General features: G+C 37.4%; 1 protein-coding gene across 3 annotated transcripts in view; it reads right to left on the reverse strand.

The window, feature by feature from the left end:
• Positions 1–369: 369 nt before the first annotated feature.
• Positions 370–15380, reverse strand: part of TNIP3 (TNFAIP3 interacting protein 3) — a 109901-nt gene continuing 94890 nt past the window's right edge. For 2 of the 3 annotated variants that reach the window (XM_037727506.1, XM_037727507.1), the window contains exons 11-13: positions 13242–13292; positions 12300–12398; positions 1181–1584 (exon numbers count right to left, since the gene is read on the reverse strand). In XM_037727506.1, coding sequence (XP_037583434.1) covers positions 1540–1584; positions 12300–12398; positions 13242–13292 — 195 coding nt within the window. In that variant the 3' untranslated portion in view covers positions 1181–1539. Of the gene's footprint in view, positions 1585–9116; positions 9178–12299; positions 12399–13241; positions 13293–15380 lie in introns of all 3 variants that reach the window. The other variant, XM_017497579.2, reaches the window with a different exon arrangement.

The raw sequence follows: 15380 nt of genomic DNA on the forward strand, positions 1-15380 counted from the left end.
TTTCATCTTCCCACTATATGGAGCTTCAAGTGTATCCAGAAACTGGAATAATAATAGTTTGAGCTGGAATAAAGTAGCATAATTTTTGGAAGTTGAAACTGGATCATTTCAGCAGTATGTTTGGATTGTTTTCTTCAACTGCATTTTCAACTTTGCAGTTGCTTTAGGTTTACTTCTAGAAGCATAGACATCCATGGACCTCACATTTCTGAGATTATACATATATATATATAGAGAGAGGATCTCAAGTTAGTCCTGGCAGAATTCTTAGCACAATTCTTATTGAATGGATAAACTTAATACTTCTAAATCTGCTTAATCTTTAGAGATCTGTCACATCACTATAAGATTTAATTGCAATAAAATTTTAATACATTCGATTTTCATTTTAATTGGCTTGAGAAGTCAGAATTATGTTTTTCATTAATAATTACTCAAATCGATAGGAAGGAAAAACAGATTTAAGTGTAAATCCCTATGTCTGAAATACTTCTGTAAATACATAGTCACAGCATAACCATATAGTTATCACAATCCCATCAGGACTTTGTCTTCCATTTTTAGGGGTGGGGGATACTGTGGAGTAGAGGGTTGGGGGGGACCAAGTCTTTCTCACTTCATTTCCCAGGCTGGAGTGCATTGACGATCTCACTGCAACCTCCACCTTCCAGGGTTCAAGTGATCCTCCCACCTCAAGCCTCCCAAGTAGCTGAGATTATAGGCATGTGCCATGATCCTGGCTAGTTTTATAGTAGAGATGGGGTTTCACCATGCTAACCATGCTGGTCTAGAACTCTGGCCTCAAGCAATCTGTCCACCTTAGCCTCCCAAAGTGCTGGGATTATAGGCATGAGCCACCACACCCAGCCCAAGACTTTATCTTTCATAATCAATTCCTGTGAAGCAGGCTCACAATTTCTCATCATCTTAAAGAAATGATCTGTTTAAGGAATAGCTTCAAATGTACCGTTTTATTCAGATTGAACCACTTATTTAACTTAAAGAGGTATATATACTTTTTCAATTCTATGTTTAGGTTCACTGAAGTCAACAATATCTAGTCAAATGGCTAAAGAACTAAGCCGCTGTAGAAAAAGAATGGGAGCAATGTTAAAAATTTACAACTGCAGAAATTTTTACCCCAGGAAACACACACACACACACACACACACACACACACGCACTTTAAATCAACATACAATATCCCTGCACCAAACACTGAGTTGCTTAAATCACAAAATCATCTTTTGGATCCAAGAGCAATATGCTGAAGAGAGTTTCAGAGAGTCATGCATCATCCATCTGCCAAGTCTCATTTCAAGGAAACTAGAAGTTGTATTTGGTTGTATAATAACTGGCTCCTCAGACTTGATCAGGATCTCAGCTGTCAGAAGCCTTTTCCTTTATGCATGCCAAAGGGAAACATGACTAGGCACAAATAACGCGATAGATGATGTGCCCTTGGGGCAGAAACAAGCCACAGCACAAACAAAGAGGGTCCTCAGCCACGGCTCCCCTCTTGCCTGTTGTCCCTCTCTGTTAGTGTGTGCTTCTACTGATTGACTTTCTTTTCTGAGGAGGAATCTGTAAAAAAACAGTAGGAAAATGTTTTAGGTTAAAAATTAACATTTCATTTCTCTTCTTCTGGCTTAAGGCTAACATAACATTCCAGGATGGCCAAAAAAAAAAAAAGAGTTATGTTATATTCATGAGCTCCCACAAGTTTACACTGAGAAATCAAGGAGTGGGAAATGGAGGGTTATTATTTTAAGCATTGACATATGCTTATCATTTTGTGAAATCTGTTGTGGCCTCATTCTAATTATGCCTGAAGAGGAATGTTCTATACTAATTCTCATTCTTGCTGGCATTTTGGTGCCTTGAGCATATGAAAGTAAGTCATATATATGACCTAGATTAGGTTCAGTACTTACCCCAGAGAAAGATAACTTGCCATATGTGATCTTTTAAGATATGGTACTGGGTACATTATTGCCAAAGCTATAGAAAATATATAGAAAGATTTGTTGGTGTATAATGAAAACCAATATGAAAAATCTGGAATATTTTAATCCAGATATCAGGATAGAATGCCACAACTGAATACTATATGAAAGACAAAGTCAAAGAAGTTTACTCATGGCAACAGGAAAAATTATTCATAGAAATGCCAAGAAACAAAGTGTTATCCTTATTCGTGATAACTTAAAAATGTACTGAATGTTTTATACTTGTTGCCCTGCATTTGGCATACCAAAGACATGCTAAACTTACATTATGGTAACAAAAAAGCAAATAGGAAAATAATAAGTTACTTTTCCAGGCTGAAAAATTATGCTGCTGAAGACTGTGGTCATTATGTTAAAAAGGTATCTAATATGTTGAGATCATACATTGGAACCCTGAAGCATAAATTCATTGATCTAAACAATCTGAAGTTAACATTTAATCCATTAATGATACCTCTCCCTAGGTATCTTAAGGATTTTAAAATTAACTCCTTTGCAATTTATACAGTGCTCTTGTGAAACAGGTATAGAATTAAGGATCAATAGCCTCGTACTTTAGATAGAGAGAGGCTGTGGCCCATTGGATAATCCACAGCAGAATGGAAATCTGAACAAAAACAAAGATAGGTCTTTAGTTTCTTGAAGGGAAGGCAGAATTCCCCTATATGTACAGTGGAGGTGGGAGGAAACTTCTGTCCTAAGACTTGGCTCCGCAGCTACAATGACAAGGGAAGAAGAGAAATTCCACAAGGGAATCATGGGTCCCTACAGTCCTAGAGTTGGCTTTGCCTTATTGGCTGGTGAAGAACTCCACTCACAAACTGTGTACTTGATTATTTATTAATGTTACTTTCTGTGCCTTTGTGTTCACAAGAGTTCAGGTTAAACAGCATGATGCTGAAGTGATCTGAATACAGCCCAGAGACGTTGGTGGTAGAGGCCCAGTCTTTATTCCACGTCAAGGATTAGCTGAATCTGAAGCTCAGGTGGTCTTAAGGGCTAAAAGGGCTAAGTGGTTGTAATGGGCTAAAGGATGAGCTGGCTCTGCTCTCTACTTGCCCAGTCACCTCTAAGGATGTGCACAGTTAGGCATGGCCAGTAAGAAAACTCAGGAAGAAAATGTTCTTTCCAGTTGGGATGCAATATACATATGTATTTTTTCCCTTCTAATAGATTTTTATCTTCCATTTAAGACTGTGATTTTATTTACCTGGTGGAATTGTGGTTATTCTAGACTTATTATGTGAATGTTTTTGGTCTAGGATCTGTCAATCTATCTATCTATCTACCTGTCTATCTATCAATCATCTGTTTAGTATTTGCTTATAAAATCCAAGTTTGAATGGAAACATATTTACTACCAGTATTTTCATTTATATACAGACTTTTATATTTTATTTAATATTCCCTTACAAGCTGACCATTATATATTAATAGTATTTTAATATGGATAACAAAATATTTCTGTTGCAATTAAAAATAATTGGAAACAGGCATAAAATTATCAATCGCTAAATGTCGATTAATCATCTGTATTGACCACTCAGAAAATAGTTAAGAAAGAAATGAATTTTATGAAAGAAAAACATTCTTAATACTTTATCCATCTGTATTGAAAATTATACTAAGCACTGTCTCTAAATTTCTTCTGTTTATTACATCTCTTAAGTATCATTTACTATTTACAGGGGTTTCTTTGTTTTTTCATAGTGACAGGAAAAAATAAAGTTGAATTTTGAAAAAAATTCAACTAATCCAGCCATTTTGCTAACATAAAAATTATCTGTAATGCCAAGATATAAAGGCAGTTATAAAAAGACATAAACTGAGAAATAAAGATACAGTATTGGCTTTTAGGACAGCACCATCAGAATGAGTTTTAATAAAGTACCTGCAAGCTATAATACAATTATATTTTACTTAATATATAGCTGAGAATAGTTCATATTTCTTAGTGATTACAATTTGGACTTTGGAGTCAGACCGTCTGAGCTTGCCTATGTCCTTGTCAATAACTAGTTGTCTGGACTTGGATGAGTTACATTATTTCTCTGTGCCTCAGTTTTCACACTTATGAAACAAGGACATTAGTACTGTTTCATAACAGTGCCATAAAGTTGTGATAAGGTAATAGATATAAAGCACCTAAAATAATTTCTGGCATATGGCTGGTGTTGAGTTGAATTGTCTCCCCCTCAAAAGATGTATTTCTGCCCTAAATTCTGGAACTTGTGAATGTAAGCTTTTTTTGGAAGTCTGATTACATCTTAAACCTGTAATCAGGTTAAGAAGGGGTCATACTGGATTAAAATGGGCTTTAATCAACTATGACTGATGTACGTGAAAGAAAAGGAAAATTTGGACCAGAAGGAAGATGGGCATGTGAAGACTGAGGCAGAGATGACAGTGATGCTGCCACTAGTCAAGGAATACCTGGAGCTACCAGAAGCTAAAAGAGGCAAGGAAGTCTCCTCCCCTAGAGGATTTGGAGGGAGCTTGACCTGCCAACACCTTGATTCTTGGATATCTAACCTCCAGACCTGTGGAAAAAAAAAAAAAAAAAAGGTTTTTCTGTTTTAAGCCACCCAGTTTGTGGTATTTTGTTATGGCAATCCTAGGAGACACATTCTGTCAGTATTCATTTAATTGGTTGTTATTAGACATTAGTAAAAGCTAATTGTAGTATTTAGGCTTTGATCTTCTATATTGTAAAGAAATAACTTCACAGCACAATTTCACATGCCTACATTTCATGCCTCTCTAGATACATTAAGAATCCAGCTCTGGCTCATAAGACAAAGCCCAACTCTGCACCCTGTGAAAAATTTGGAATGTACAGAAGTGACTAGCATGCAAGGCGATCAGAAACCATAGCTTTTTGACATTTTGGAAAGGAAGAAGCAAACAACATGTTTTTCAAGGTTACACTAACTCTGTTATGCCATAATTGTTCTAGAAGCATGGAAGTCTTTTTGCAACTCATTCTGATAACAGATGAAACAAGATGAAAATGTTCTCTGTAAAACCACATTTTTAAACAAAAATTGTAACACATTAATATCTGTGGACTTCAGTGTATTTTAAACACCATTATTTAATGCTATGCAGAGAGAAAGCGAGTCTCACATGTCTTGAAATCATTCAAAACCCTTCAATTAAAATCTTTAGTTTTGGAAAGAAAGGTTGATTTTCAATGTGTCTTCAAAGCATTCTAAAATAACGACAGAGAGTAACTTGAGAGCAAAGCTGGAAATGAGTGACATGGAACTCATCACCTACCACCCTCAGTCCCTAGTCAGGAAACCCTTCATTGGGACCCCTACATTATAGAGGACTCTGCTCTGGCCCTCGTCCAGCCATACCCTTCCTCACAGTGTGAGCAACCCTTCCTCCACAACGAGGTCCTGGCACCCAAACGCACACCCCCAAAGTCGCTGCCCAAGTGATTCTGGGCCTGCTTCCAAGACTCACGTGGTCCTCTTTCCAGCTTGAAGGCTGGCAAAAGAGTGCTGTTTGTAGAGTGGTGAGGGGTGGATGGACAAGGTTGGGATGTGCCAGCTGGGTGGTCTTCAAGTCTGCACTCAAGAGTCCTTATGGTGGGAAGGTGGGGAGAGAAAGTGGAGGGTCCCAGGCAGGCCAGGGCTTAGGTCTCTCTGTGCCACCATGTCCTGTCACAGACTGGTTTTGAATCTGAGCATTGTAAATTGTATTTTGGTTTTCCATGCATGTTTATCAAGGCAGGAGGATCGGTTGTACTCCAACAGTTGATTCATAAGATTTACACATATAAAATGTAGCTCTCCACTTATTCTTGATCCAGGCCCCAGAAATGTTAGAGGAGGATTTGGTAGTATCATTTAAATTTAATCACTCATTGTCTGCCATATCTTTTAAAATGTATGAAGTTACTTCTTTCTTTCTTTCTTTTTTTTTTTTTTTTTTTGAGATAGAGCCTTGCTCTGTCACCCAGGTTTGAGCACAGTAGAGTGATTTTGGCTTATTACAACCTCAGCCTCCTGGGCTCATGCCATCCTCCTACCTCAGCCTCCCAAGTAACTGAGACTATAGGCAGATGCCACTATGCCTGGCTAATTTTTGTATTTTTTGTAGAGACGGTTTTACCATGTTGCCCAGGCCAGTCTTGAATTCCTGGGCTCAAGAAATCTGCCTGCCTTGGCCTCCCAAAAATTTGGGATTATAGGCATGCGCCACCATGCCTGGCCTTAAACCAATGATTTCTTAATCATCAATACCACAAAATTATTTTATGAGAATTCTGAGCAATTCAGTTTCACCAACAGATTAAAAGGACGTTTTTAATTAAACAAATCCCAAAGCAGCAAAAACCACTAGTTAAATTAAATAATGACATATACATCATTTGTGACAAAAGTGATTTCAGAGTTCTTGCCAACTCTTATGACGTGGCTTGAGCTATGAAATACATCATCTGTGGAAGCTAGTAAAGGAGCCATAGGAAGCCCAAACAGGTAGATTTTTGAATAAGGAATTTTTTGGTGGTGCTCTAACCATGATCAGCCCTCTTCCCTGCTACAGGCCAGCCATAATTAGCACAGAGCTGTGTTGCTATGGAGAAAAATAGGTTTCAAATGACAGCATACCCCTGGTAAGGTTCCACTAGGGCTGTCCATGCACAGATTAGTTCATAACATATTTATTATACATTTAATCTTATATAGTACTGTGCCTGGTACTTGTGATATTCTAAATGTCAAATGAGTAGCATGCTGTGAGTTCATATGAAGATGAGATTATTGAGGGTTAAATGCTAGTCATATTATTATCTGTGTTCGAGCTCCATTCTCATTTTTATATCTATAATTTTAGAAAATTTTAATAAAATGAGAGGGGTACAGTAAGAGGGGCACTGTACTACGTAATTGAAGACACAGGTTTTAGAATCCTAGATGCTTAATCATCTAATCCCATGCTAAATTTTATTAACTGTGTGATTTAGGCATGTTACTTAAATTCTTCAAGCCTCAGTTTCCTAGTGTGTAATATAGTGCAAAACAAAACCCATGCTATAGCACTGTGAAGATTAAAATAAACAACGCTTTGAAAACAGGCTGGGTGTGGTGGCTCACAACTGAAATTTCAGCACTTTGGGAGCCCAAGGCGGGAGGATCACTTGAAGCCAGGAGTTTGAGACCAGCCTGAGCAACAGGCTGGGGATGGAGCAAGACTCCATCTGAATAAAAATACAAAAATAAAAATAAAAATTAGCTGGGCATGGTGGTTCATGCCTGTAGCCCTAGCTACTCATGGGGCTGAGGTGTGATGATTTCTTGAGCCTAGGAGTTCAAGGCTAAAGTAAGCTTTAACCACATCACTGCACTACTCCAGCCTGAGTGACAGAGTAAGACTATCTCAGAAAACAAAACAAAACTTAGGTTGCTACATCATAGAGATTCTTTTGTTGCAGTTTTACATCTGTAGACACAATTACATGGTATGTTTATACATCACAAAGCTTACTACATTTTTCCTAGGTAGACAAAAATGAGTAAGACTCATATATTGACTACAAAATTTCATTATTGCACATTCTATTTAGTTTCTAAATGCCATCACGATTTATTTCTATTTTATGTAATCATTAGCTTCTGTAATATTGGTCCAGGAAGAATCCAATATATACAAAGGACTTTATGGTATTATTAAATTCTGTACTAAGTAATTGTATTTCCTAGTGATTAAACTCCAATTGAGAAAGAAAATATCTTTAATAGTCATTTCAAAGCAATATAAAATGGAAAATTATAATTGGGTAGTAATTCTGCTATTATACAATAATAGTTTTTAAAATTGCAGATATTATGCAACACTCATTCTGGTTAACGGCATGCCTTTCTAATAAAATAAATCCATCATGGTTGGAACTCAAGAACCTCATTAAAACCACTGATTTTATTTGTAGAAGACAGCAAAGAAAAAATAGTCCTATAGTGTTTTGATAAATACCTGGACATTTTATTATGGCATTCTCACATTTCATAATTATTTTCTATGATGCTGCTATAATCTATGGCCTTGGGCCCTCCTAGTGCTGCTGTGTACAACTGTCCAGATTGTGTTGTAGAATGTCAACAGGCTCCATTCACATAATGAGCCCATTAACTTGTAAAGTTCACAACCTGCAAAACTACATGTGATATCCCTGCCTCCCTGTTTACACTCCATAACAGACTCCTTGTATTAAACACTAGATTTCTATGATCTCAGCTCTGACTTCAAACGAGATCAAATTTCAAGAATGGCCTGAAATTAGACTATAGCTCATCTTCAGAATTTTTAAAAAGATTCAAATCTCTGAACATTAACCAGTTGGCGTCCCAGGTGTGTGTTATATGAGACTTTAAACATGTAGCAGACATGTCTAACTTTTGATTATGTACATGTGATGAGACGAGGAGTGGGATTTTTATTATAGCTCAGTTTATACAACCCGCTTCTGAGTGGCCTCCTGAGACCATAGAAGCAGACTCTAGAAAGAAAAAACGTTAAACCAATGAAAAATAAGATTTAAAAAAATACTCTTAGTTGTGAGGACTTCATAAGTGACTTTAGTTTTTCCCAGCATACTTTGAGGTGGGCGTGTGGGCAACCCTGGCCTAAACTAAGAGCTCTGCCTTGTAGTCTGACATTTAGTCATAAGGGAACACAGTTCTGAGCCTTTGGTTTCCTCTGTCTGTCTGCCAGTGACATTTAAAACATCTGTCTAGCAAACTCAACCTGGAATAGTGGGTGTGCGTCTGTGCTTTGTAGTACAATTGCAGAGCTTTGTTGTTGTTATAATACAGCTCTGCTTACGGTTTTCGTTTCTAATCCCGGATGGAATTCTGACTCTGAGACTGTAAAAGGAACAGAAGCCAGAATTGAGGTTCATGTATTTCTGCATTTGCACATTTTCTTTGTCTTAAGGAGTTCAATGCACCCCAGGTGCATCAAATTAAAATTATGTATGTAATACAACTTTATAGTAAGTCCTCCCAAGTACGAATGAATGTATATTGAGTAAACATCCCAGAAAGGTCCCATTAAGATGTAAACATGAAAGAATGCTCAATACAGCTGTGGTCTTACCATTTGCCTTGTGTTGAACATCTGGCGGAAGCTGGTCAAGAGCATACCACTGATAGTCTGGCTGTGTGGAACAATAAAACATTATTATAGCAATATAGACTTCAAACCAAACATAGTGGCACGTCAAAAATACAAATAGGCTATGTGGTTTTTATTAAGCAAGCAACACAAAAGTAATTTCTATCCAAGCCTATTGCAAACCTCATTCATCCTGCTCACCCCCCACTCACTGCCATCATCTCTCTCTACCCCCTCTTAAATCCACTCTGTGTTTGGCCAGAATTTCTACTTTGAGGTTGTGACATGTTTTCTTTCTTTCTTTCTTTTTTAAAACAGATGTGTTTTGAATATCTGCAGAAGTATAAACACTTGTAAAACTTACTACAGCCCATCAATAAAACAAAGCAACTTACCATCAACAAATACTCTTTTTGAGACCCTCACACTAGAAGCAATGAGAAGCCCAGGAAAAAAAAAAAAAAAGTTTAATACAAGTTTTCTAATGGTTTAAGGAAGAAATCTAAGCTCTTAAATGGGGATGTGGCATTGATAGAAGTTCAGGATGCTGAAGAAGGGCAAAACTTTCCCTTTTTGCTATTCCGAAGAACCAATTCAGCAGAACCTGTGCTCTAAATAGCTCACATAGTTTAGTCTACAGAGATTAGATTTTTCCCTTGGAATTTTCTCCTAGGTTTACACCAGTTAAGAACAACTAGATATTGAATGTCGAACAAATGGCATTGAATAAATAATAAACCCATATGCCTAAATTTTCAAGATCGCTCCAAGGCCAGCACCTCTGTACTCAACCCTCAGGAATACAGCAATCTCAGCTTTACCTGCCAATAAAGCACGTCTGTCTTTCTGCTCTGAATGCTCACCCCTGCCTCCTACTTCTCCACAAGACACAGAGAATATAGATTTTTTTTGTTCTATAATTCAGTTATCTCCTAAAAATAAATTGAGGAAAATTTTTCTAACATGAGCCGACAGGGACCATTTACAAGTCACTAGAAGTAGCCCAGAAAGTTCACTTAATCAACAAGACCCTGAGAAATACTGGTTTTAGTACAGTTTGACCCCAGTGTACCCCCAGTCTACACACCTAGGCTTTTGGCTCCTCTGGCCCATGAAAAAACTAGAAGAGGAAATGAGATCACCTCTGTTTTTTTATCTTCGGTTTATTTTTATATGTCTCAAATAACACGTAGGATAAGTGACATGAGCCTCAGTTTTATATTCCAGGATGGTTGCCAAAAGAAGGTAAATATCCTGTAATGTTACTAACACTATTGCCTGTGACTTAATTCAGCCTTCAATATAGGCAAGAAACATGAAATATTATTTTTATTTTATTTTATTTGAGACGTAGCCTTGCTCTGTTGCCCAGGCTGCAGTGCAGTGGTGTGATCTCGGCTCATTGCAACCTCCGCCTCCCAGGTTCAAGCTATTCTCCTACCTCAGCCTCCTGGGTAGCTAGGATTATAGGCGCGCACTATCACTCCTAGCTAATTTTTGTATTTTTAGTAGAGATGGGGTTTCACCATGTTTGTCAGGCTAGTCTCGAATTCCTGACTTTGTGATTCACCTGCCTTGGCCTCCCAAAGTGCTAGTATTACAGGCATGAGCCATTGCACCCAGTGAAATATTACTTTTAAAGTAACTTTGAGGATTTGGTTGTAAATTCTACTGTTATACTGAGATTTTTTTCACCTGAATTCTGCTGGAAAATGTAGGCCATTCTACATGGCTTAGAGTCCTTTTTCAAATATAGGCCTTTACTTGGTAACAATGTTATGTGATCTGGACTGTCTTACCTTTTTTAATTGACAGGGAATGTTTAAGGAACTGTAGTAGGTGAATTCCTTCTTTCTTTCCATTAATAAAGATTTGACTGAAACAATCATTTGTACTCCTAGGTAAATTTGAATGACTGGTTGGTTTTGCAGTTAACCTCTCATAAGAATATATCTCCAACCCCCCAACTTGTAGAAGCCAACTCCTATATGATAATTCACTCCTCCAGTAAATTTCTCTTTATGTTTCTCACAATCTGAGTTGACTTCCACATTCTTGAAAAAAAAAATTTTTAATGTTATTGATAAAAACTTAAAAGTAAGCAAACAGGTAAATAAAAAAAAAAATAGGAGAGGGAGAGCAGACAAAACTAGCAACCAGCAACAACACAAAAAGACCCCAATTCTCAGCAGTGTGCTGTGTCATACCAGGGTCAAATAAGAGATGCTCATTAAATCCTCGCATCCTTCTGCCACCCAAAGAGTCATTATCTCCTCCCTTGGGAAAAGGGCTTTGAGTCACACTCAAACAAAAGTATGAAAGCTTTCAGGAAGTCAAGAGAATTGTGCTCTCTGTAAGCATTCTGCTAGGAAAATCCCAGTTAAAGATCTTAGATTCTTTGCACCATGAGAAACACAATTAATCAAACCTAAAGGGTGGGGGGATTTGTCTGGATAAATCAAAAATGCAGAAAAATGCATGTTTTTTTTTCATACAAAAAAGTTCTATCTATGTTGGCAAAATAGGGGGTAGAGGAGGGTGGGTGGAATACACTATTGAGAAGAAAAGGAAGGCTGCTTTGGGTCTGACTTATTCAGGTTGACTGTCCAAATCAATTCCCCTCACAAATAATTGCTCAGCTGTGCATTTCATTTTGTCTGGGAAGACACAGCCATGAAGAACAACTTAAGTGGGTCACTTTTTCTTGGATCCTTTAAGAAAATGCTTTCAATTAGAAAATGCCAAAAACTATTTTGCACATATGTAGCAATATCCATGGTAGTTCAGTATAAATTTACATCTGAAAAAAAGCATCTTATTCTTTTTTGATTTGCCATATCCACTTTCCTCTATACATAAAATGTCCTTGGGGTAGAATGAGGTATGCCAATTGAAAATGACCCATCTAAAATGTTATATGTTGTTCAAGGAATTATAGCCCAATTTGATACCTTTCAGTTAATTTATTCATATATATGTGTCCTGTGGATTCAGTGTCCCAAAGATAATTCTAGTGTACGTTGACCACTCCAACTTTGCAAGTTAGAGGCCAAGAGAAAACAGGCTCTTGCTGTAGATAAAATAATGTGCTTAAATTCCAGAGATGCACATAGTTTCTACCAAAACAATACACTAAGCACTTATTCCAAATGCACTTTTACTTACTGGGTGCTCCTGTTGCTTCTGCACAGCCCCAGCGCTGGTTGGTACCCATGGATCTTGCAGGTGGAAAACCAAGCCACAGTTACAGGTTGAGAAATACATCTGAGGAGAACAAAGCTGTCAGTTAACTGCCAGTCGGGAAGACTGGGGAGTTGCACTGACATTGCTTTATACAAAAAGCTTGGTTTCAATCTTAAGGGTCACCCTAATCTGGCATAATTATAACTAAAAGGAGTAAACATGTAAACAGGTTGAAAGGCCTTGGTGGTGCCCAAGCACTGTGTAGACTCAGGGCTGGTACAGATGAGGCTCACCAAGGTCAAGTTTTATCCAAGGTGAAATTATAATCATTTCTCCATTTTGAAGAAATTGGACACACTTGAAAAGTATATAGAGTTAACTTTATGTTTTTAGGTTATCTTTACTGAGGGTCCTCAATGAAGATAGTCTATCCATTGAGTCATAAAATAGATTTTCTTAAATTGAAGCCAGAGAAAACTAAAGCCCAGAAAGAAAATTGGGAATTAAGACAAATAATATTCATTCTTTAAGGCTACTAGAGAACCCATGGGATAGAATGCTTCAGTGCTCTAGGAGACGTGTTATTTTTTCAAAAGAGGCAGTATTTGATTTAGTTTTCTGCTGTTAATTATGTGAGCCATTGCATGAAATAACAACAAAATATATTTCCCAGGTGGGTCTAAGGAGCACAAAGTTTTGTGCTACTGGTAACATGTTCTATAAAGCATAGGGTTTTTATGAGTGTTAGGGTTCAAAGGCCTTGGTGGTGCCTAAGCATGTCTATCCATTGATGGTTTAGCCAGTAATGAAAAGCATGGGTTGTTGCAGGCCACCTGTAGCAGAGCTTGAATATGTCTTGAATTGGGACAAAGAGAAATGCTGTACATGGGAATGAATGCATGGGTGAAAACTGGCTCAACATACCTGTCTTAATCGCTTTTCTAGTTTTTCTTTCTCCATCTGACAAGCTTTTATCTAAAGACAAAACGAAGGCATTTGTTAATCAAGACAAGTTCAATTCATTATTTCCAAAGCCGCTCTTGCCCTATTCAAGTGTGAGGCATTGACAGCAGCAATAGCAACAAAAACAATCACAGCTTAGTTTTTCCAGATATGCATTGATTCTATCTTAAAATTCTGAATGGAAGTTTGGAAAATTTGATAGTTTTAAATTGTTATTCCAGTGTTTTGAGGCCATTACAATTCTGTTTTAGGTAGATCTATTTAGATATAGATACAGAAACAATTTTCATTGCTTACTGAATGACACTGGAATTGTCAACCTGACATTCAAAGGCTGCCACAATAAATTTTAGAACATATATGCACTTAATCCATGTCAGGAACTGATCTAAATCCTTTGCATACAATAACTCACTGAATCCTCCCAATCCCTCTCTGTGATACTTAATATTATCTCAATTTTATAGGTGAGAACACTAAGACATAAGATGGTGAGTAACTTGCTCAAAGTCACACTGCTCTATTCTATGGATTCTCACTACTTAAGCCCCAGCCTCATATGTACCCTGGGTTTCCTTAACATAAGACACACTTAGAGAAAGCTGGGTTTTCTTTAACTATTTAGTCACATCATTGTCATTCCCATTCCCATACCCCATGGCCCACATTCCCATAAGGCATGGTCAAATATTCCCTCCTGAATGATACTTTTCCAAGTCCCACTCATCAGAATTATTCTGTCCTCTCATATAGTGTTGTACATTTACTGTGTGAGTTTTTAGACCAACGTGCACTATTTACAGGCAATTCTTGCTACTTGTGGTAGTCATATTCCATAAAGTTGCCACAGACACTGAATTAGTGAATATTGAACCACTGCTACTAGAAGAAATGTAGGGTTAAGCGACTGCTGGCCTCTTGTCACAACATTTGTGTCAATGGAGAAATACATACCTTGTTTCACGTGTGTTTCCAATTAAAGACAACTTATTTAATATGTATTGTTGATTTATTAACACTGAACTCATGGTCAAGAGTACTATAACACGCCTTAATGAAGCTTCTCTAACACATATTTTCTCTGTAAAGCACATCACAGCCTTCTCGTGCTTAGGAATACTAGAGAACATGTCGTCATATACGTGAGGGCCATTCTAAACCACGAAATCACTAAAGAAAAGCACAAAAATGCAGCAAACATGGCACAAAATAGACCACAAAAAGGACACGATGAATGTGTGTATATGAGGTAACAGCTTCGCTGCTCTGCTCATATATAAGGATGTACCACAGAGCACCACAAGTATTGATTTGGGGTTGACAAATGAATTTTAGTGAGTAGGGAAATTCACATATGCAGAATTTGCAAGTGATGAGGATAGACAGTACATGTGTCTTTTACTATATTGTGAGTTCTTTAATAGCAAGAACAGTTTTCATTTTCTCACAGCATATAGCAGAATGCCTTGCAAAAAGAAAGCATCAAAATTAGATTACAAAGAACTGAAAGTAGCATGCTAATTATACAACTAAATGAAACTATTAAACATGCCCCCTCTTCTAACAGACTAAAATAATTTATAAAATACCTCTGAGCCATGACTTGACTTGAGCTAAATGTCTTTTAAAAGGTTTTCTGTTTCTTCTTTTCTTTTCTTTTGAGACAGAATCCTGCTCTGTCACCCACGCTGGAGTGCAGTAGCCCAATCTTGACTCACTACAACCTCCTCCTGCCAGGTTCAAGTGATTCTCTTGCCTCAGCCTCCTGAGTAGCTGAGATTACAGGTGCCTGCCACCATGCCAGACTAATTTTTTTATTTTTAGTAGAGACAAGTTTTCACTATGTTGGCCAGGCTGGTCTTGACTCTTGACCTCAGGTGATCCGCCTGCCTCGGCCTCCCAAAATGCTGGGATTACAAATGTGAGCCACCATGCCTGGCCTGCTTTTTTCTTTTTTTCACTTAACATTGAGAAAAACTTTGTGATGTCATAAGGTAAATTTCATTATCTATATTTTACAGGCAGGTATACTAAAAGAGATTAGATAACTTATTTAGAGAGAGGTTTTAGAGTAGTAAGAAACATTTTAGAGATCATCTA

This window comes from Cebus imitator, unplaced genomic scaffold, assembly GCF_001604975.1.
Source record: "Cebus imitator isolate Cc_AM_T3 unplaced genomic scaffold, Cebus_imitator-1.0 Scaffold233, whole genome shotgun sequence".
In the NCBI taxonomy this organism is placed as follows: Eukaryota; Metazoa; Chordata; class Mammalia; order Primates; family Cebidae; genus Cebus; species Cebus imitator.